The sequence below is a fragment of the Paramormyrops kingsleyae genome, chromosome 12 (assembly GCF_048594095.1).
Source record: "Paramormyrops kingsleyae isolate MSU_618 chromosome 12, PKINGS_0.4, whole genome shotgun sequence".
In the NCBI taxonomy this organism is placed as follows: Eukaryota; Metazoa; Chordata; class Actinopteri; order Osteoglossiformes; family Mormyridae; genus Paramormyrops; species Paramormyrops kingsleyae.
Window position 1 is genome coordinate 31,984,311 of NC_132808.1, and position 22,701 is coordinate 32,007,011.

Here is a 22,701-nt window from a genome sequence, read left to right on the forward strand (position 1 = left end):
TTTAATTTTAACAGCAAGAGCTAATTGTGTGTAATTAAATGAAACAAGAGTTAGGTAGGCGCGAGCTGCCAGGTGCAATTCTAATATTGCTACTTAGTGCTTGAAATAATTAACATATAAACTAATTAGTTCATAACATTTTTGCCTAATTGTTGAATTTGATTAGGTCTTAGTATTGCTCTTGACAAAGACAACTCGTTAAAGAAAAAAAACAAAAACAAACAATGGAATTAGCACGGAAAATTACTATAAGGGCCGTTGTGTGGTCAGAGGACGACCTTCTGATTTAAGAGAATGTGATAACTCGAGCTAAGCATAGAGACAGTGAGATGATCATTTCTAATTTCAGAACGAAAATGATTTTAATTGCTACCGATTCGTTTTTAATGGAGACCATGCATACTTGACTTCCTTTAGTGTTCTCTTGTTGAGGTGGTAATTCAAATATCCGTATAATTGTCCTGCGCGATTTTATTTTCATGAGTTTGATCGACTAATTTGCGGTGAGGTTGTTGAATAACATCCACATTATTTTCTGAGCGCTCACGGCTCTGCCGAGAATTAGCAGATGATAATAAATTGTTATACGAGTCCCTGTAATGAGTTAAAATACATTTTGAATCCATCCGTGAAGAATAAGGTCGCGTGATTATCTGTAATTATTAAACCTTTCTGCAAACTCCTCTGTTAAACACACTCATCTTTTCCAGACCATAAATTATATCTATATTAATTTAATCTAAACTCCAGCGTTACAGGAACATATTTTAACCTTCAAAAAAATGGAATCATGCACAGACACCACACTGTTTACATTAAGAGTGCATTTCCTTCCAAACCGGTTAAATGTAAAACATGTGAATGCTTTATACATAAATTCCCCATCAAGCTGAAATATGCGTCACCGTTCATTATTGATATAGATTCGAATACACACAATTGATTTTTACCCTTCCCCTAGCCACCCTGAGCAACTGAGAATTATTTTCATTCTCGCAAAAGCTGAAATAAGTGCGTAATAAAACGATGATATATTAAATTCGTTTTCCCCGTGTTGCGGTTTTATTATAACCCATATTTCATTTTTATTGAATTGAAACTGAACAATCCCAAGTCTTGCTTCAGGCAGAGAAAGGTTAAATTATTTGTGCCAATCAGCATCGCTGTTAGCTGTACCACTAAGACAAATCTCATTTTTCTCTTTTATCTCTAATTTTTGGTTTTGGTGATTTAAGCATTGCTGTGCTCAATATTGTCAATAAAGTGGTTATTTAAATTTGTTATATAACCATAGTGTTTCCCTAAACGGATCGAATGCCGCATGGTAGATTAAATGCTAAATAAAGAAATGCAGATAATTCCAAATAAAGACTGAAGCGCTTTACTGCAACGGTACCGGCGTAAAAGAAGAAAAAAATTAAGTAATTCTAGCAACCAAAAATAACCAGTGACAGAAAATTTTATCAAATGCGTAGACGTACTGAAAAGAGCGAAGTAGTCCTGTATGGCGAGAAACGATTATAGTTATTATTAATTATGCCGATATTTTACGGTAAATTTTAAAGCATGGCATTATGATTGTTCAAAAACGAGCTTAATTACCCTACATACTTACATGCATTAACCACACCGCACCAGACATGCAAGTCCACAGTGTAATTAGGAATTACGGAATAAATATATAAAAATTAGTTTATGAACATCGAATTTATAGGATGTTATGGATAACGTTATTGACGACTAATAATGTATTCCTGCACTATAGAGTAAAAGTCAACTAGGTATTCATAACACCGGGAAAAGGAGATTTTAACCCTTGATATCGGAAATTCGGGTCTGATTCAAATCAACTATCACAGCTTTAGTCAACGCTGAGAATCACATTCAAGCATTTTTCATGGCGTCCATGACGCTATATTGCGTGTTTCAACGTGTCGCACGAAATAATGACATTTTCATACATGTTTATACCGCTACGTGATATAAAATGAAACGATAAAGGTAATTCCTTTTTTGTCATCACGAGATAAATCATGAGTGAGTGGTCATATTAAAATGCAGCTGCATCAATTCACGGTTACAGCCTTTTCATACAAAGACACGTTTATTAAGCGCTAACGTTTATGCGTTTACGTTATTTAGTAATTATTTAGGCCTATGGGCGAGAGAACACATGTGTCTAAAAAAAACTCCGTGCGCGACATGGGTATGCAAATAAAAAGGAGATCATTTCATTCTTGGGTGACAGTTCATCTATTTGATGACAGCTTTGCAAAAAAAATCGCTTGTAAAATTTAAAAATCAAAGAGAGAGGGGAAAGGAGAACTGTGTCTTTAAGAAGTGAGAGCGAATTAAGAGACCCTGCCTCTCTGGAAATTCAATAGCCAATGAATGGGTGAACCCCGGGGTTTTGGCAGCGGGAGAGTCTCACCTGCGCAAAATCACTCCGACAAGCGCTAAAGCAAAGCAATCCCAGCTTTCAAAAATTAATATATACATGCTTATAACCGATATAGGCTAACTGTTTTATTTCGTATTATCGCATGATTTTCATGGAGTCGCACAACAAATGCCGTCCTTTTCCTCTGTAGCGCGGAAATAGTAGAAAATACGGCTGCATTTGGCAAGATATTTTCACGTCAACTTGGCAACTCCTCAGTTTCAGATTTTGGTTTTTAAAAGCGTTCTTTAATCGCGTGTTGCCAGTTATTGTGTTGTTTTTTTTCCAGAAGTGCGTGACCAGTCTCGTCTTCAGCAATGCATATAGATAATGGATATTGCTATTCCAGGGCCCCAGTTCGAGACCTCACCGCGATGGATTAATTACCGTGCCTCGGCAGAATCGCATCGTTTTCGGGACATCGCATGGACACAGGTGGGCCGTTCACCATTTCCAGCTCATTAGTTTGTGGGTTTTTTTTTTTTTTTTAAATTGTCCGACCTGTGCAGCGCACCGAGTAAACACCTGTTTACTGTAACCCTAAGGAGGTAACAGAAAGGCAAATAACAAGCAAACAAACAATGGAACATACTGGGATAGAAGAAGCGAACCAGACGCATCAACAGCACGAACCCATTAGTTTTGGAATAGATCAAATTCTGAACAATACGGAGCAGCCCAGTAGCTGTATGCTGCCGAATCGAACCAGCGAAGCAGACTATCAGCTGGCCTCCAATGTCTATGCCAACGGCTACAACAGCGTGTACAACCCCGCCTGCTCCATGGCAGCCGGACTTGCGGGCTCCTACAATGTGAACATGAACATGAACGTAAGCATGAACATGAACGTCAACGTGAACTCGGGGAATTCTGGTGGCGTAATTCGGGTTCCGGCCCACAGACCGATGCCGCCGACGCCCCATCCGTCTCCCGCGACACATCCAGCGGGCATCTCGGCGGGCATGCCCACGGTGCCCACTGTTCCCAGCATGGGGAACGTGGCGAACTTTACGTTTCCGTGGATGGAGAGCAGTAGGAGATTCGCAAAAGACAGGCTGACGGGTAAGAAGGTTTCATATTTATAGATTTGGGAAAGAAACGGTGATTAAGGAGCATCGCTTACAATCACGTTCCAGATTTCAGTGGCAACAATTATCAGTTACATAAGTAGCGTGCAATTCCCGCTCTAATTTGACTGCGCAAATTTAATTGTCCCGATTATCTCACTGCTAGCTTCATTTCAAATAAAGTGAATTTTAAATGGTTATTTAGCCTAAAGCCAAAATATTATACAAACTGATTAATAAGTAGCCCTTTATCCCGCATTTAAAAGCCACCTTTCAGAGATTCTTCCCTTGTAAGTACATTTTAAATAAACAGCGACGCCTTATGAATCAAAATGTTTACCGCTTATGACATAGCAGATAGGGCTGCGAGGAAGCGCTCTAGATTAAATCAGGAGTGTACAACTCGGATTCCTCATTCTAACAAGACAGCAAGCCATTTTTTTCCAGCATCGATAGACGTGTTTGTTGTCAACTGCATTTTCTATGCAAAAAAACGCTTTGAAATCTATTTTTTAGGGGAAAAAAAATTAATGACGCCTCGCATTCGTGGCACGTGCAGTTATTGTGCCGTCGTCGACAAAATTTCGATCCAAGTTAACATTTCATTATTTCAGAACGATCAGTTATTAGGTTCAAACGAATCGTATTAGGCTAGTTATTTACAAAGAATAGCGTAGATGTTGACGTTTTTAACAAACTGCGTCTGTGTTTAGTTTTTTTTTATGTTTGCAAGGTTGTTAACACGAAAAAGTATTAGTTGGTCCTATATTTTATTTTCTCTAGACGACTGTCCATGTTTTTTTATTTAATACCATCATTCAAAATAAACTGCCGATGCAAAAAAAATGTTTTTGTTGCTATTTTGGTATTTAAATAATTGCACATTTGATTTTTTTTCTTCTCCATGATACGGGTCGTGAACATGGGCTTATGAAAGAGCCAAACACGAATTTATACAGAATCCAGTGCAAAGGTTTCCCTTGTAGGTCTTATATTGCACAAAACGCCTTTAATGTTATAGGTAAGAGGCAGTATTGCTATTAATGTCGTGCAAGCTGTCAAATGGACATTTTAATTCAGTTAACACACATTTTAAAAGAGCTCAACTGACAACAGACACACACACACAATGGTGCCTTTTATTCAAACACTGTTTGTCTCATCTTAGGCCCAGTTAATGAACAAAACAATGCTACTTCATTTATTAAAACTGATAGTATAACAACAACAATAGTTAATAGTAGTTGTGGTGGTTTTCATATTATTCATGATTTTATGAACACGTGTCATTTCGACAGTTCAGCTTCAGAAAATAATTACCGTCACACTTCTGGGCTACAGTTCAATTTTAACATCTGATATAAACTAATTGCTCTATTAAGATTGAAGGTAGTAGGCAAGCTTTGGATATTAAATTGCTTTGGGTATTAATTTGGACATTAAATTGCTTTCGCGAAGAAGCGTCTGTTAAGTGCAACTGTTTTTATTGTTATTTTTTTATTTTATTTTATTTTAACAGCGCAGCGAATCGAATTCGTTTTCCGTTGCGCCGGATTTCTTTGCCTTGACCGAGCCACAAGTGTTTAATTTTGCGTTTCCAGTATTAACCTTTGTCAGAACGGTCCAAATAATCTGGAGTACTTTTTTCTTTTTTAAATAAAAGATGTATGAACGCCCACTGATTTATTGGACAACAACAACAACAACAACAACAACAATAATAATAATAATAATAATAGCATAGTACTAGACCCTCTTAGGGGTCATATATTCAGATTGTTCTTAGTATATTTAATATTTCTTATTTTACTAGTTAGGCTATATGGCACATTATTATTATTATTATTATTATTATTATTATTATTATTATTATTATTATTATTATTATTATTATTTTAAAGATACTGTTTCTTTTCCTGTATAGTGTGAGGTTGTCCGTTTTGGCTGCTGATCTTGTTATGGCTGCGCAGACATTCGCCTTTCTTCTGTTGCTACTGACCTGGGAAAGGCCAGTCATCGAGGTACGAGCCTTGGGGAGCGAGCAGAGACCCCTGCCTCGCCGTACACCAGCGCTCAGATGTCAAACATGCAGTCTGTAGCAAAATTAAAAAGGACTTTGGTGTGCGTTACTGTGTAGTGAGGCGAGGTTCTGATCTAATCTGGGCCCTGGGACACATACTGTCGGCATAACCAGTCACCAGCTTAAGTCTCATCCAAATTCAGTTGCAGATGGTGACTTATTCGTGCGATCCTCTTTAAAAACGTGCAAATGAATTCCCAGGGTGGTGAGCAGACTTTCAGGTACTCCCTCTGCCTAAAAGGTGCAGTGCCGGAAATGTTCTTAGCGCAGTACAGAGTGCAGCCTGGTTTGCGTTTTCTAATGGGCCATTCCACTGTGCGTTCTGAATGGGCAAATTAATCGGTTCGGTATCAGTGACGAGTCCCACGTTTGTGTGCGTTATGCAGCTCTCCCAGTGCTTAGTGTGGCCATACTGAACCGATGTTTCTCTGAATAGGATCAATTTTAAAGTTTCATTAATGAGATTTTAATTGCCGTTTGAATGACAAGATTGATCATATTCTAGGTTATTAAATGTATATTCTGTAAATCCAAAGAGTATTAGGAAGGATTCATTTGATAAATTATTTTCATTAATAAATTACGTTTGTTAATAGTTGTAGTTTTATATACATAATTATTTAAATTCAAAGATACATTTTTACCTGTAACCATCATTACTTAAACGCAAATAGCCTATAATCATGAATAATTATGGCACAAACAACGGCAGCAGCAACAACAATGAATACACAGTATTTCAATAAAATAAAATGAACACTATAGTGTTATCCGTTATGCCTCTTACACAATACATAGTAATCATTTCCTTAATGGTTTTTCTCCCTGCATCGTAAGTTTGCCCAATATAAATGAATATTATAAACTGTCTTAAAATGATAAATTACACAAGTGTTCTGTTTGTAAAATAATAATAATAATAATAATAATAATAATAATAATAAAATGCAAGTTAAAACCCCACTTGGAGCTGTAGTTTATTGTACTGAAACCGTAATCTTAATAATCTATCATAATTCTCAATTAAAAACAGAAAATCAATAAAAAGTCATAATTAGTTCATGGAGACATCCGTCAGAGGGAAACCATTGCAGTCATTGAGATTCTTTCTGCTCTCACCTTATGAATGATCTTAAATTCACTCCGGTCTATGCAATATGAGTAAGACTCTAAACTGACGTCACACATATTTACAGAGGTAAAAACTGGGAACAGTATGGATTTCTTCTCGTTTAATATTCAGAAAACTAGGGTTCTCATTAATTATTGATAGAAGGGATTGATATGTCAGCTGAAAAAGCTCTCATGTAAATATACTTATGAAGTATATTCATAGCCACAAAGGGCCATACGTTTATCATAAATGAGCCGCTGAAATAGCATCGGTAATAGATATCCGCGGTATGGTGCACTAGCGTAACTGTATTATACAAACACTAAAGACTTTATGCTCATGATTTGTATAGTAACGAAAAGCTTGGAGGATGTGCGTTTTCTAACATCGTGAGATGTTTCAGCCGCTTAATGTAAATCGAATATTGATATCATTCCATCCATTCATCCATCCATCCATATTTCAGCTAATTATCCTGGTCAGTGTGGCGGGGAAAATGAACACATATTACATATTAATTAAAAGAAGATGGGAATTTTGAGCAGTACAGCTACTTTAAATAGTGGAGAATTAAGTGTAAACTATTCCAAATTCATTCTGTCACAATTAACTAAACATCAAAATTGTTCTGGCACGGACACAATGTAAAACAAACGCACAGCTCCGAAAAGCATCGAGTAAAGAGGAAAAAAACATCTCCTTCAAATGGGCTCCCCTTACATATTAGATTGCTGTTCTGAAATTTACCGCAAATGTCACAGCACGGATAAAATCACGGATAGGGATTAACGGATGTGATAGGACAAAGGTATTTGAACATCTTTTAGTGCGGAAACCGTACACCTGCTTTTCTTAGCCATTTGGACAGCTTGCAAGTTTCTGCTTCTTAGGTAATTTATTAAAGCTTGTCTCATGTTAAAATGGTAAGTTCGACTTCTCAGTCTATACGGGATAAAGACGGTTGTTAGTATTGGCTAATGAATTGGATTAGATTTTCAGTAAATAGATAACACGATTAATTTGATTTGAATTAGAATCGGCACGATAATGCAGATAGATCTGCAATAGCAACAGTGCCGTAAGCCCGGTAAATGAGGCCACATTACAGGTAAGTAGGCCTTCTTCGTACATTTCTATTGTTAGAAAAACACACTAAATGAAAAAACAGAACAGTAGCCCAAAATCCATAAAGGCGTAAAAATAATGTAGGCGACGGATTTAGGCAGACAGACAGAAACACAGCTATTCTACATATATGCTATGATATCTATAATCTGTAGTATATTGCGGCACTAATGAAATACTGCACTTTACCAAGCGAACAACGGAACAATCAGAATTAGGCGACATGCTGCAAAGCGCACCGCTTTTGTCGATCACCGCCCCAGCGCAGAACAATAATACATCCAGCAATTATCTGGATAATTTCAGTGATTATTCAGTATCTGCATCTTGTAGGCCATTTTAAAGCCCACGGCTCACATCCATTTCCGTTCTATAAACTCTGCTTGACCAAACGATTTAAAAATCGCCTAAATAAAATCACAGAGCAGCATACATCAAACTTTCCAAGCCAAAAAAGAAATAATCTTTAAAGTAATATTACGGACGGCTGGGAAAAAAAGAGAAAAAGCTTCTTCCCGAATGTTTTATTATCCGTTAAATATTACATTTCATATTTCCTAGTCCAGCATGAATAAAACTGAAATTATGGCCACGCATACAAGAAGCGATGTAGGCCTTTTACCTCGCTTACATCCGAACATAAATCCAGTTCTCATGGAAATTAAATTGCAAGACTATTGTTGTCATATAAACATGTTAAAGACAAACGGCAAGACTTATTCGGTTATTCGCCCCCCTAAACGCTGTAATAATGTCTAAATATTTCCTAAGTCATGGATTTGTCAGTAGCATTCGTTAAATGCATCATATATAATAATGCATAATTGAAATTCGCTAATGCGTACAAGCTTTCAAAGATTTTTTTTCCGGGTGGGATTAATATCGATGCATTCAATAGGTCTAACTCTATGCTTTTCCAGAAAGACTTAATGCCGTAAGCATTCGGAAATAGAATTCGCCCTGTTATACATTAAGGAAAAAAGCCTTAGCTGGTAACTAAATGTGACGATGATCAATGCTTACATATACAGTTAGCTTTTGACCAAGTAGATCTGTGTCTTATGCTATTTTTTGAGTGAAGTTTTTGGGGAAATCAATAGCAATTACAGGTCAGTTTATTTAAACAAGGCACTTCGTACGGTTTATATCGCTTAAGGACTTAGTCTAAGGCCTGTGTAAAGCGTGCTTGTCGGCATTACTGTGTGGAACACTGCAGCACTCACTGCAAAAGCAATATTGGAAATATCCCTCCCGGTGCAGGGAATTAAAGACGAGTAGGCCATCTTCCTTTGTTATTAGTGGTAATGGTACTAACAGGGTCTCCCCGCTCTGCTTTCTGAGTCTGGAGGACCTCGGTGCTCTGCAAGGCGGCCCGGAGGACTAGTGAGCAGCCTGCAGGGTCATGGAGCCCAGGTGGGCCTCCACACGCTGCAGTTTGGCTGAAAATGCCCACGTTGTCCGTGTAATGGCAGACACATTGCCGTGGGACAGCCATCTAACACGCCAGGTGGTGATATTACTTTACACGCAGGCTCTTAGCTGGCATAAAATGTTGCATTTCTGGGAATACTGGGGAGTCTGACAATAATGCCTCTGCCCCCCCCCCCCCCCCCCCACCACTCAAGTAAACGTGGATTGATATAAGCTAGGTTTCTAATAGGACAGTGACACTGATTTTAGTGAAAGGCAATTGTGTCTGGCTTCTGGAAAATGGGAGCTGGATTATTGTCTGGCAGAGAGGCTGTTTATTTTCCCAAGAAGTGGATTATTATTATTTTATTTTATTTTATTTTTGTGCTCCAGCCCCCGTAGTCACTGCAGAGAAGGATATACGATGGCAGCATTAAACTGTTTTCCAGGAGGTGTAATAAATAGGAACAGATGTCGCTGGTAGATTTCAATATTATCTTTTGAATCTTTCACAGTTATATTTATTGGATTGTCGCAAAGGTAATATTCACAGTGGGGAGAGTCGGTGTCACAGAAGGTGTTATTAAGTAGCAATGATCTTGTTACAGCCTGCAATTTCTCAGTGCCAGCGTTTATATATTTTTTTATGCTAAATTTTATTACTCACACGAATCGCCGGTTCTGGCGACACAATTCAGATAGAGGAGCTTTATTTCTTGTCTAACACATTTGGGCAGTGCTAACGAGCGCTTGGGCCGAGGTTAGTGGGATATTAGGGTGGGATTTATCTACAGGATTGCATTCTGTGTCCTGACTACTGCATGCGGGACACGTTTCATCGATTACGACAGGCTTTTGATGAAATAATCTTAAAAAGGTGTATAAATAGAGTAGTTTTTTTCTCAGTTTTACCAGGTAGTGTTAAAACCAACATCTAATGCTGCATGATCTGTCCAGGGAGCGAGAAATCCATCCATAGGCAAGGTTTCTCTTCCTAAATTACAGCTTGTAAATTAATATACTTATGTGGCATGGTCAGTTTATTAAAGAAACTCTAGGAAGAATGTTGTTGACCTTAAAGGTGTGATATTGAGTCTTCAGATTACACAGCGTTTGTTTATAAGCTTTACACGGGGTATGTTTGTTGAATTGTTATACAATACTGAGGTTTAAAATTACTCCCGTTTTTTTGTCGAAGAAATTATAGGCATTTTTTGTTTTAGGAAATGTAACACACAATGATTCTGGGTATATTTCTCCTTAATTAGTTTAATTAGACATCTCATTTTAACATGGGCCACAAGAGATTAATGCTGTGGCATCTCGGTGGACATTGTAACAATGTCATTTAGGCGGAAAGAAGCGGTTTATTTCCCATCAACCCCTGAAGTGTCTTTGGCGGCGTTGACGTTGATGGCCCGGGCTGAGTGCAGCCTGTTAATCTGTCAGCATATTGCCTCATTGCTTATGGTGCCCACCGCAGATGCGCTTAGAGGTCCGTGGTGGTCTCCTCGGCAACCAAAACAGAAAAAAAGAAAAACAGCAGCCCCCGCAATGATGTCGCCTACCAGGAGCACTGTAAAATGCACATCTTCCCCATTGTTTTGGTTCCCAGAGATAGCGACCGGTGTACAATGGATAAGCGCATTCAGAGACACTTCAAAGCTTCCAGTTAATGTTTCAGAGGGCCTGTTCAAAACAGCTTTGAAAATGTCAGGTGCCCTCAAGCACAATGACTCACAATATTAAAAAATTATCATCTCTAATGTGCCTTTTGACAGAGTAAAATACCACTTTAAAAATTAGGTGCCCTGCCCAAAGGCCTGATTTGAATGACTTCTTTAGGACCTCATCAGGCTACATTGTTGATACAAGCAGCTAGTATATTATCAGATATTTCACTTCTGATTTATGTGTTTGAACGTGTATTTATAAGAGGCTTTTTAATTACAGTAAAATAAATTAGCTATATTTTCCGGATCTTATATAGTTTCTGGCATTGCATTAAGAATTACATAAACAAACAAAAAAAAATACAAATAAAACGCATGAGTAGCTTTTTCCAAAGTTCCCCTAGATGACACACTCTACCCGGGTGGCGACTCCCCCCTGACCCCCCCGGCACCCCTGGGACCGGGACCCTGACCGTCTCTCCCTCTGTCGTTCTTCAGCGGAGCAGGCAGTGGACGGACAAGCAGGAGGCCCAGGAGGGAGCCTCCACCCTGAGCCCGAGGGCGAGATCAGCAGAGCCTCTACCTGGGGCTCTGTGGAAGCTTTAGCCAAACAGTATTACCCCGATCTGGCCGTGCTGCGGGATGCTAGCCCGCTCCTGGACTACCCCTTTCTCAAGGGCGTTTGCCCAGGTGAGTTGACCCCAGAGGACCGGGGGTGGCAGTAACCCTTAAAGCCCCCACCAGAGGAACGTTATAACTGCATAATCTTTCCTTTTTCACACATCACTTCAGTGTCCAATCCAGGGAAAGTTATTTAAAACAAGCTGGCAGCCTGATGCTACTTGCCAGTGTATGAATAACCTTGTCATATCAAGCGTGGATTGACGTCGCCTCAGTTTCAAACGACGTTACAGCGTAGCTATGAGTGTAGCACGGCCTCGTCAGGAACATTGTTACCAACAACACCAGGGATTTTTTTTTTTTGTTAAACAAAACAAAATGTGCAGTGGATGGGGGATGTAATCCAGCAGCTGTAGCTATTTACTGTCGTTGTTTTTACTGTAGAGTTATGAGTCGAAGAAATGGTGATTTGTTTTCAATGATCAAATAAACAACGGAATCAGGCAAGATTGAATATATGCGTGAGTCAGAGCTGTGGGAATAGCCATGTTATTAAATGTCAACCTGCGGGACAAGTGTTCTTCAGTTATGTCAGTGTGTGCCGTAGATACACACATTGTACATAACAATACAATGTTTCCACTCCTCTTGCTGTGTAACACGAGGTCAATCCCACACTTTTGAATCGATGTGACCAGACAGCAGTTTTCATGGAATTTTTAAATAGCTAATAGAAAGAATCATAAAAAGCGGATAATTTAATAAAAGTCCAGTGGATTCCCATAATGGGCAATGGCATTAGAGTTTTGTAATGTCTATTGATTTATGCCAGGAAATTTAGAACTTCAGTAATTTACATTATTGTTTACTACATTCATAACTATACTTTTTGAGAATTGTTTTAGTATGTCTCATGCTGTTGTAATTGAAGGGAGACATGAGATTTATCAAAATATCAGAAACTATGAAAACTGTTGATATGTTACAGAAATATATAACAACATCCTTAGAGGCTTTGATTTGCCGTGGTTTTCTTGACTACACTTTTTAGCTACCTAACTTAATTTGCGTATCATGCTTTAAACAAAGCAGAAATGTTCACGTTCAAAAAAATGTCCAAAATTAATGATCATGGGGAATGTTTTCTTTTGCAGAACGCCGGCGGGTCACCCGACAGGCCGACACCGAGTGTTTAACCCTGTTCCTCCTCCTCCTCCCGACAGCGGCCCTCTCGCCATTCTCCGTGACCCGAAGGATCGGCCACCCCTATCAGAACCGGACGCCCCCCAAGAGGAAAAAGCCTCGCACCTCCTTCAGCCGCGTGCAGATCTGTGAGCTGGAGAAGCGGTTCCACCGGCAGAAGTACCTGGCATCGGCGGAGCGTGCCACACTGGCCAAGGCTCTCAAGATGACCGACGCCCAGGTGAAGACCTGGTTCCAGAACAGGAGGACAAAATGGCGGTAGGTGTGCGTCCTCTCAACGGCCAGATAACAGAATCAGAATTTTTTATATGTCAATAAAAGAGGATTATTTGTATTTGATCTCTTTTTGGGGCTAATGAATGAAGAATATTGAGGTTAAAGGTGACAAGGGCCGTTCGTAGTGTCTGCCTGATGGCACGAATCTCAGCGATTCCCGGCCTGTTTCCATGTGATACGTAGATGTAAACGTGGCGGCTTTAATTGAGGAGCAGTTTGGTACTGGGTTGCAATTCAGCGTATTGCGTCGGGTTTAAAGCTGACCATGCATGATGCCGAATGCCTTTAAAAGCTTTTAGGTATCAGAGACGTAAGCGGCTCCCGTATCTGATCGTTATCGAGGCTTTTTGCAGCACATTTAGATGCAGCTCCTGTTCGCCGACTTCATTCAGGGTTTCGACCAGCTACAACACGCTCTCCCATCTAAGGAGCTTGTATGAAATGAGATAATTTTATGTGAATTGCTAAATAGTTTATAGAATTCCATGTTGATTAGTTTTTAACGATAATTAAAATATGTGCTGCAATCATTATTGAATACTCTGTGGATTCAAAACAGTGGTAATAGTATAACGTTTCAATCATTTTACGATAAAAAGGTATTGTTTCATCATTAATATCAATATACCGTATATATACATTCAGTTTACTATAAACACCTACTCGCTAATGCTAATAGCCTGGTCCTTCAGACAGCTGCAAAGGCTCAAGAGGTTCCGTTACCATCCAGCTACGTATTAGAACAGCCAGGACACTTGATCTAAGTGATTTTGAACGTGGTATTGTTGTTGCTGCCAGACACGGTGGTTCCAGCAGCACAGAAAGAGTCGCCCTCCTTCGATTTTCACACATCATGCTGTCTAGAGTTTGCAGAGAATGCGTGATGAACAAAATACAGTCAGTTGTTTTTGGTGTATGACACAAGTCATGCATAGCACTGTAGGTTTTTTGTTTTTCAAAGCCAGCTTGTTTAGCTGCTGCATTAATACCAATCCTCCAGGATCTGTTTATAATCAAAACAAGAATAAATCTATGATATTTATGTGTCATCGGTGTCATCGGCTTTGAAGATTCTTGTTTTTTTAACCAGCCCTGCTATTTATATGTTTTTTTTTCTATTTAAACTGCATGACTTGTTTTTAAGCTTACATTCGTTTTTTTTTTGTTTAAGTTTCAGTGGCATTTCTGTGGACAAAAACCAATTATTAATGAGGGAGGGCAAGGAGAATGACCAGATTCATTTAAGCTAACAGAGAGGCCACAAGTGCGAAAATAACAGCCCAGTACTGCAGGAGGGTGCAGAAAGGCTTCTCTGAACAGTGAACTCATCAAGCCATGAACAACAAAATGAACCCAGCAAACAAACAAACAAAAACAAACAAGCAAACAAACAAATAAATATGCAGCAATTGCAGTGAATCAGGGCCAAAAAAAACCTTGTGCACATTCATTATATTTTGATGTGATTTTAATCAAAATCAATCGTTCTGTTAATTACAAATGTATAATAGATAACAATAACCAAGTAATACACTTATAATAATTATTGGGTTATTAGTCAAGATGTGCAGAATCTCGGTTGCTCAGTCCCACTGCTGGGGAGGTTTTAGTTGCTGAGATCCCAAATACTGCTTACAGAGACAAGAGCAAGATTAGATTATCCCCCTTAAAAATTCACTGAGGGCCTAATGGTCATGAAACAATAATATTGTTTGCTTGGCTTTTTTTTAATATATATAAAAAAAATCTTGACCCAGCGAAAAATGTTCCAGCTCTTAAAAGGTTTCCTTGGCCTTGCTGTCCAAAGCAATACTGATGCAGGGGTTTGAATAATGGAACACACTGATCACCAAAGAAACATAACCCTAATACACTCAGTGGGCCATCCTTTTAAAATAAAGGGACAGACAATTGAATTATAATGAGGCTTTTATTCCATCGGATTCACAAGCAAGGCTCTGCACGGAAAAGGCTTGTTTTTGTTTGTTTTCTTCGATGAAGGCGGGTATCAGGCTTAAATGTCTGACCACATGCTTCCGTTTTTTTTTTTTTGTCCACATGTAGGAATATCTGCTGTTTTGTTTGTTTTGATCCCAAAGTAGCTGGGCATTCTGATAAAATGTTACATTGTATGTATTTAAAACGTCCTCTGAATAATGCCATTCGGAATTCAGATTGAAAAGGAATTGACAGTTATTAAATAACTAAGTAACTTAAGGTGAAAGACTTTTGGTGTAGGACACAAATCACGCATAGCAGGAGAAGTTTTCATATTTCACATTGTCAGTACATTCAGTAAATTCTACATGAAATTCAACTGTTCCAGGATTTGTTTACGATCAAAGCAAGTTTAAATACGTAATATATATCCGTTATAATATAAATCTGTTATATATAATTGTGTCATAAGCTGTGAATATTTTTTTAACCTGCCTTTGTATTTTTTACACTTTTTTTCCATTTAAAATACATGACTTGTTTTTAGGTTTGCGTTCAGTTTTTTGCTTAGGTTTTCTGTTCCATCTCTTTAAAACTGCAGAAGTACAAGTACAACATGTGCCGTAATGGGAAATGTCTGGGAAAAAACCAGAGGTGATATCTATATCATGCACAGTGTATTGTGATTTATAACTGGAATTTCTTTACATCATTAAAACAAGGTGTTTTTTTTTAAGACGTTCTGCATACAGGACAGAAAGAGGAAACAACAAAAATGATTTTTTGTTGTTGTTGTTCCCCCTCCCACCACTAGGAGGCAGACAGCAGAAGAACGGGAGGCAGAGAGGCAGCAAGCTAACCGGCTGATGCTACAGCTCCAGCAAGAAGCATTCCAGAAAACCTTGAGCCAGCCCCTGCAGCAGGACCCTCTGTGCCTGCACAACTCATCACTCTACGCCCTGCAGAACCTACAGCCCTGGGCTGAAGACAACAAGGTGACCTCCGTCACCTCTGTCGCGTCGGTGGTTTAACCCAGGCGGCAGCAGGGAGGGGGACATACCAAGTGAGGGGGGGGGTGTCTTTTTTTGGCAGAAGCGGTAGGGCGTCCGAAGCGAACGCTCACTGGCGCACACAGGAGAGGCCCATGTGACGACGTGTTTTGGACGGGGGTCCCATTCTCATCGCGTCGTTTTCCCACCGCTTCAGAGACGTAACTGGACTGGAGCTAACACAACGCCACGTGTCACATGTTCATTCGGGGGGTTATTCTGCCGCATTAGGGTTAAAAAGAGGTGCTGACGTTTATAGATGGACGACACGTTCCCATTTAATCCTTTGTGTATTCCCTGCAATGCCTGTTCTTTTTTTTTCGTTTTGTAACGTGTGTGGCGGGTCTGGACGTGAGATTTTGTGTCGTGTCGGGTTCCATTAAAGTGGACGTAGTAGAGAAAGTCTCCTAGTGGAAGCTCTGCATTTACACCGACGTGATTTTCCACACCTGAATCTGCCGACTGTATTGACACATGACCTTGACTCGACATTTTCACTTTTCCTTCAGCGGTCTGTCTAGACGAGGGAGCAGCTTTGTCCTCGTCACCAGGGAAATTTGACACGTCCGATAGATGCCCGTCACCGAGGCCCGCCTCCCTGTCAGTCAACACTTGCCAGAAGACTGAAATACTAACTTTGGCCCACTGCAAAGTGTTTGTTTGTTTCCTTCAGCATTAGTTTTGTTACTTTTGTCATTTTTTTTTTGGAGGCGTGTACAATGCATGATATTATTTTGTGTGAGCTTGGAACTGCCAGTAAAGTCAATGGCTGTCCGGACGCGGTCATCTCTGAAACCTTTGTGTGGTTTACAGACATTGGCTTTTTCTACAGAATCACGTCAGATTCACCGTGACAAACCATCTAAGGTTTTTTTTATATATACAAAACTTTGAGATCCTATCAAAGCCTTATTGTATCCACTTTCTTATTTCTTTGTGGTTCCCCCAGAAGAAAGATATTATAGGTGTTTCCTACCCCCCCACACACTGTCGTAAGCTGATGCAACAGTTTTAAAAAAAACACTGCAGTCTTGTTTGTGTAAAACACTCTGTACGTCTCCTTATATACAAACACAAAGTTATCGAGGAAGATTGGACCCTTATCGGAAAGTCGCATTGATGTCTTGACCCATTTGGGCCAGCCGATATGACAACAGGGATTCGTTAAAACAAAACAAAAAAAACGTAGTTCCTGAAGACTCGTACCACTCTACATCACCATGGTGACTAGCTGTACTACTCCGTAAGCTGCAGGAGCTCGATGGGAAGGGAAGCAGGGGCCATGATGTTGTTTACAAAGAGGAGTTTCCCGGTGCCACACGTTAGAGAGCGTAAACACCTTATTGTCCCAGCTTAACGTAAGGGCCATCACGGTTAGTCATAACAGAAACGCCATAGCTGAATGTCGGAAAACATCTCTATCTGGGCTAATCTCTCCGGGGGGGAGTGAAGGGCATGCTGTGCTTGTTCATCAGCAGTGCGTGCAGAAGCTTTCAAGCAACGAAATGAGGCTTCACGCTCATCAGCACTAATCAGCGACGCATGGCAGACGTCGGTAGGAAGTGCGACGGTTTAGCTCAGCCTGTCGTGGGTCTGAAAACCACTGGGCCAGCCAATCAGGAGCCCTTTCTCCTTGTAAAGGCCCCCATTTGCTCTCGGAGGGATGGTCTCCTTCCGACTCTCACATACTTCCATATCGGTAACATGTATTTTCTAACGCAAACACAGTGATTAAATATCTTGTGCAAATTAGTCGAACATTTTCTTTTTGTGATATCCAGCCCTTACTCAAAGCCCTTCGATGTTCAATAGACTATTGAAATCTGGGGGAAAAAATGGACATTTTATACTTTCAGTTGACTACCAAAAGAACTGTCTATCATGTTTTACAACTCATGTTTTTGCATTTTCACTTACCTAGAACTTCCGCATATAAAAAGGAAAATATTTATTCACTTTTAAATAAAGATTAATATATGGACTTTGAAATCTCTCATCACATTAGCATGCCTTACTAATTAATTTTAATTTTTGATTATTGTTTTTGTATTTTTAAGTTTATATTATGTTCCACTGGATCATTTTATGTTGACTATAACCTCATTGCAAGTCTGCTGTTCTCAACGATCATTGTATCATACTCAGAAGAACAGACCTGCCATATTTTATGATTTATAAATAAAGGAGATTGGTTCTCCTGTGCTTTCTTGTGGTTTTAAGGTAGCACATTGGTAGGATTGTGGTACACAAATGTCCTGAACTGGTTTCTGAACAAAACCACAGGTTTATATTTCAAGGTTTGCTGTTTACGACTGAGACACCCTTGGAATTTTGGTGCAAACAGGACACTGAGCAAAAGAGCTGATTGTTATTTTCTTGAAAAAACGTGAAATCAGAGCTAACACATAAATGAGTTACAGTCTGTCCTGGCACTTCTGCCATAATGCCAATACACAAGCATAGAATAAATAACCACAAAAAAAAACATCATAATAACATTAAACAAGCAAAAAGAGGATTGGTTAGGGCTGAACATTGCAGCTTAAAATCTGCAGCACACACAGGATTAAAATCCATTTTCTCATTCCTTCCTTCCTGTAGTCTTTGCTATGGGATATGAGGCATGAATCAAAGTCATTTCCTTGTTTCCTCTTTATAAGTATAACCCTCGTTCTATCTATTTGGAGTTTCCATGGCTACAAGTTATTAAAAGTGCTTCAGATAAATTATAGTTGCTGTGAGCAAAAAAAAAATTGTATTGATTAATGCATTTGGTGGAAAGACAGAAGTTCAGTATCTGCAAGGTAACGGTTGTAACAGAATCCATATTGTGACATATGGCTGCATATGGAAGTGAACCATCAATCTATCTTAAAACCCTGACAGCTTCTAAATGGCTTACAGACCGAGGAATGATTTCAGCGGGAGACATACAGGGAAGGTGGTGGACTGGTGGCCGGGGAGAGGTTTCTGCCACCCGTCACACTTATTCAGAACTGCTCGGCCACAGAGTGACTCAGAGTGGCATACTGGACAGAAGTGATCAATCTCCACCATCTGGGTGTGATAGTGATCTATTATAATACTGGGCGCAGTTACAATGTTTGTAAAGGTTAATCTACCTCGTTATATATCACATAATTATTTTAAATGATAAAGTATTACCGGCAATGAACCAAAAAGGGGGGGAAAAAAACATGACAAGCTAACCCTTACTGCGTGATTCTGAAAGCCCCCAAAGATCGTTAATTTCCTCTCCGCTCCTCGACTGGATAGTCGTCTTAGCAAAAGCCCGTCTGAATCATTCACCACTCGCTCTCTAGCACAGCTGTCTTGAAACCAGCAGACCAGAGAGTTTTCTTCATCAAACGAGGGCTGTGAAGCCAGAATACGTTTTTTCCATCTATATCCTGGGTGTGCCATAGTGGGGTCACAGGTAGACAAGGTTAATAAAACACTCTGAAAAGGTAACTAAATCAATATTACCAATATACCTGTTTTGAAGATGAACAGAGAAGATCGGACAGACAGCTAACTTTAATTTTTGATTTTTTTTTCTTCTTGTTTTTAAAACAAATCTGGTCTTTGATTACACTGCAGAGTTTAAGGAATTCACAGTATTCAAAACATAATACAAAAAATATATATATTCTGAAAATTATATTTATTCAATATATGTCTTTGCATGTTAGTTGAGTTCCCTTCAAATTGTATATAAAATTCCAGATATACTTCAGATTCATGGTCTTCTGAACAGCTTGCATTATCCATGGCTTCTTGCCACTGGATATTGAACATCTAGCCAAGAATTGCTCTTGTAAACAGCACAGCTCTCTCAGCTCAGGGAGTGTGTTTTTCCCCATCGACTGGGGTGTTGCGGCTGGCTGGGATCCTTTCAGTGCCGGGCAGGGCTCCAGAAGACGCCCACCTCTGCCCCCATTTCCTCCAGCAGCTATCAGCCATCGCTCATCCGCCTCTCTCAGCCGCCGTGCCGACGTGACCCGGCCCGTTTCAGCAGAATTCCTCCTTAGCCTTGTTTACAAAACGGTGCTTTGTGCTTTGCTACAGGTGCTTTAAGATCTGTTTGGTGGTGTCCCTTAATCATATTCTTCAGAGGGAAAAAAAGAGAAAAAAAAATTCCTATCTAGAGAAATTCCACCACACAGGAAGTACAAACGTAAATTAAACGTGTGATCCACTTGCTAAACAAAAGGTACTGTTGAATTTACAATGCTAATGTTGCTTAACCCCGACTTTCCCCGACAAAAGCAATCTGCTAAGGTTGGACTTTAGACATACTGTACTGACATCAAGGACTACAGATCCTGCACAGAGAATCGCACCTCTTTCCCCGACTTATCACCTTTTTTAGGACCTAAAAATGTCTGAAATGAACGGAATGTCACTGTTTCCTGCTGACAATCGTTTTCAACAGTCAGAATTCTTTCTGAGTGCATATTTGTGCTTCTTTGACGCTGCTCTTTGAGTCCTGATGTTGGTGTTGTCTTTTTTGCAAAGCAAAATATGGTCGCCCTACTCAACCCGCTCTACACAGTAATATTCCAGTTTTGGATGGTTTGAGTCTTTGCATTGCAACTGAGGATAAATCAAATTATTTAAATAAGTCAGATGCAAAGGAATATATACACACACAAACACACACACACACACTGTATATATGAGATATAAAATTGGGGCATTTTAAAGGTTATTATGAGCACATTTCTTTCTTACCTACGTTATTAATAACAATGATTGAATGATACAAATGTATTTTTTTAAAATACATATTTTAAATGTACAATGTATCCTTGAAAGATTTTACATAGACATACATCAAAGTACATATGCATAGTCATTTTACTAAGGGCAAATTAGACATTGGTGAGTATGACCAAGGTTTAAATACTGTATTATCAGCTCCAATCATTTACAATGCAACAACCCAAAACACAGAATACACGCTAGCCTATGTAGGCCTACATTAAACTCTATTAACGCTTCTGTCCGGTCTTAACACAGCGCAATATGGCTTGACTGTTTAATGTTTGTAGACTGATAACTATCCTAACAACGTTTCCAAGTCGGACAATTAAACACCATCCTTTAGTTTTGGATATGCAACTGCAAGTGGCAGAATTGAATCACCGCATCGCCTGCTGACGGTCGCGGAGCGGCTCCTCCGCCGCCCTTCACGCTGACGGCCCGTGGCGGCCCGCTGACAGGTGGCGGCTCGGGTCCTGCCCGCACCGAAGGCAGGCAAGCAGCAGCGGTGAACATAAAAGCTGTAAGAGCGTCACGCTGCCTGCCTGCCTGCACCTCTGGACATTTCTTAAAACCAGCATGTGCTTCGCCAGGCACCATCGGCGGATATGTGTCACCCCCGTAGACCTGCATGCAGATCATTAGTCCAAATCATTACTCGCATAAAGCAATGTTTCACACCGTCTTAGTCAACGTGGAAAAGTGACACGGGAGTATACTGATACAGAGCATAAACAATGCTGTAAATAAAACAAAGAAAAGAATAAAGCTACAAAGGAGTCTATATGAGGAGCATTATAGTTGCATTTAAAATACTGCTTTTGCTGGGTGGTTATGTGTTTCACTTTGACTAGTTGTTTTTTTAATCGTGTCTGAGAAAATAGTATATAACAGGAAAAATATGTTAGGACAGGTTCCTAGACTAGCTTTGGAGAAATACGATGAGTTATTAACAAAGCAATTGAGCTGCTTTTGGTATTACGGAATTTGCTCTTCGTATAAACTCGTACAAAGCCTGGTTTTACAGGTTTTAGTGTTTTTCTTTAAAGGTTATAGGTAAAGAGGCATTTAACACAATATAAACATAAAATGTTTAAAATATATTGTCTAGTTTTAAATCAGCAAATTCTTTTTAATTTAGTCATATAATCAAACGGCGCCAGTTTTTCTGAGTTGTTCAATGTAACATAAACTCTGCGTATAAATAGGTACGTGATGTACGTGTTACACGAAGGCCGTATTTCACAATACATTGGAGAGGCGTCTAGCAACGCCGCTTTCCTCCCTTAACCAATTTTCTGGGAAAAGAAATTCGGGGAAAAAAATTGTCAAGTGGCTCCATCTGTTGGATAACTTTATATTAACAGGTGCAATAATATTTCATTAGTCTGATACGAAAACTACAGGCATTTAAACATGCATACATAAACAAATGAGTTAAAAAAAAATACACCGAAGGACTAAAGTTGGATGTATTCCGATTTTATAGTAATTAAAATTAGGTCACAATCTACATCTGCATAGAGTGACTAAAGGCTACAGCTCCGACTATCAAGGTGAAGCATGGTTATGGTCAGCCATCCTCCACCCTGCTGAAATGAGACCAGCTGAAGTACTTTTGTAGAGAAAACTGTTTTATTTATTAACGTAGCCAGTTCAGAACGGGGGTGTGAGAAGTGCTGACTGGAAATGCGCCCCCCACCTTCAGAATCATCAGCATCGCACAGGTTTGCTCGCCATTCCCACATATTGGGGCGCTGTAATGAAATACTGAGAAAAAAGTGCGAAAATTGTGTGATTACAGCCGTTCCTGTATGTTAATATGCTCTCTCCCCTACAGTGCTACAGTATCACATTTCCAATAAAAACAGAAAAATAGTAATAAAAAATATCCCCGATACATTGAGGGGGAAATGATTAGCTATGTTCCTGTCAGCTGCT

The 22,701-nt window shown here is 39.5% G+C and overlaps 1 protein-coding gene across 3 annotated transcripts; it reads left to right on the plus strand.

Annotated features, from left to right (window-relative positions):
- Nucleotides 1-2,400: 2,400 nt before the first annotated feature.
- tlx2 (T cell leukemia homeobox 2) lies at nt 2,401-18,198 on the plus strand. Of its 3 annotated transcripts, XM_023841906.2 has the most exons (5): nt 2,401-3,502; nt 11,408-11,599; nt 12,754-12,991; nt 15,762-15,942; nt 16,506-18,198. In XM_023841906.2, the coding sequence occupies exons 1-5, from the start codon at nt 3,022-3,024 to the stop codon at nt 16,515-16,517; spliced, it is 1,104 nt and encodes a 367-aa protein (XP_023697674.1). In that variant the 5' UTR covers nt 2,401-3,021; the 3' UTR covers nt 16,518-18,198. The 3 variants fall into 3 exon arrangements, with proteins under 3 accessions (XP_023697674.1, XP_023697673.1, XP_023697675.1); XM_023841905.2 differs by having other exon boundaries at nt 15,762-18,198; XM_023841907.2 differs by lacking the exon at nt 11,408-11,599 and having other exon boundaries at nt 15,762-18,198.
- Nucleotides 18,199-22,701: the final 4,503 nt, after the last annotated feature.

Coding starts and splice junctions, on each gene's coding strand:
- tlx2 (XM_023841905.2), top strand. CDS start 3,022: ATGGAACATACTGGGATAGAAGAAGCGAACCAGACGCATCAACAGCAC. Junction 3,503..11,407: donor CGCAAAAGACAGGCTGACGG/GTAAGAAGGTTT, acceptor GTCGTTCTTCAG/CGGAGCAGGCAGTGGACGGA. Junction 12,992..15,761: donor AACAGGAGGACAAAATGGCG/GTAGGTGTGCGT, acceptor TCCCACCACTAG/GAGGCAGACAGCAGAAGAAC.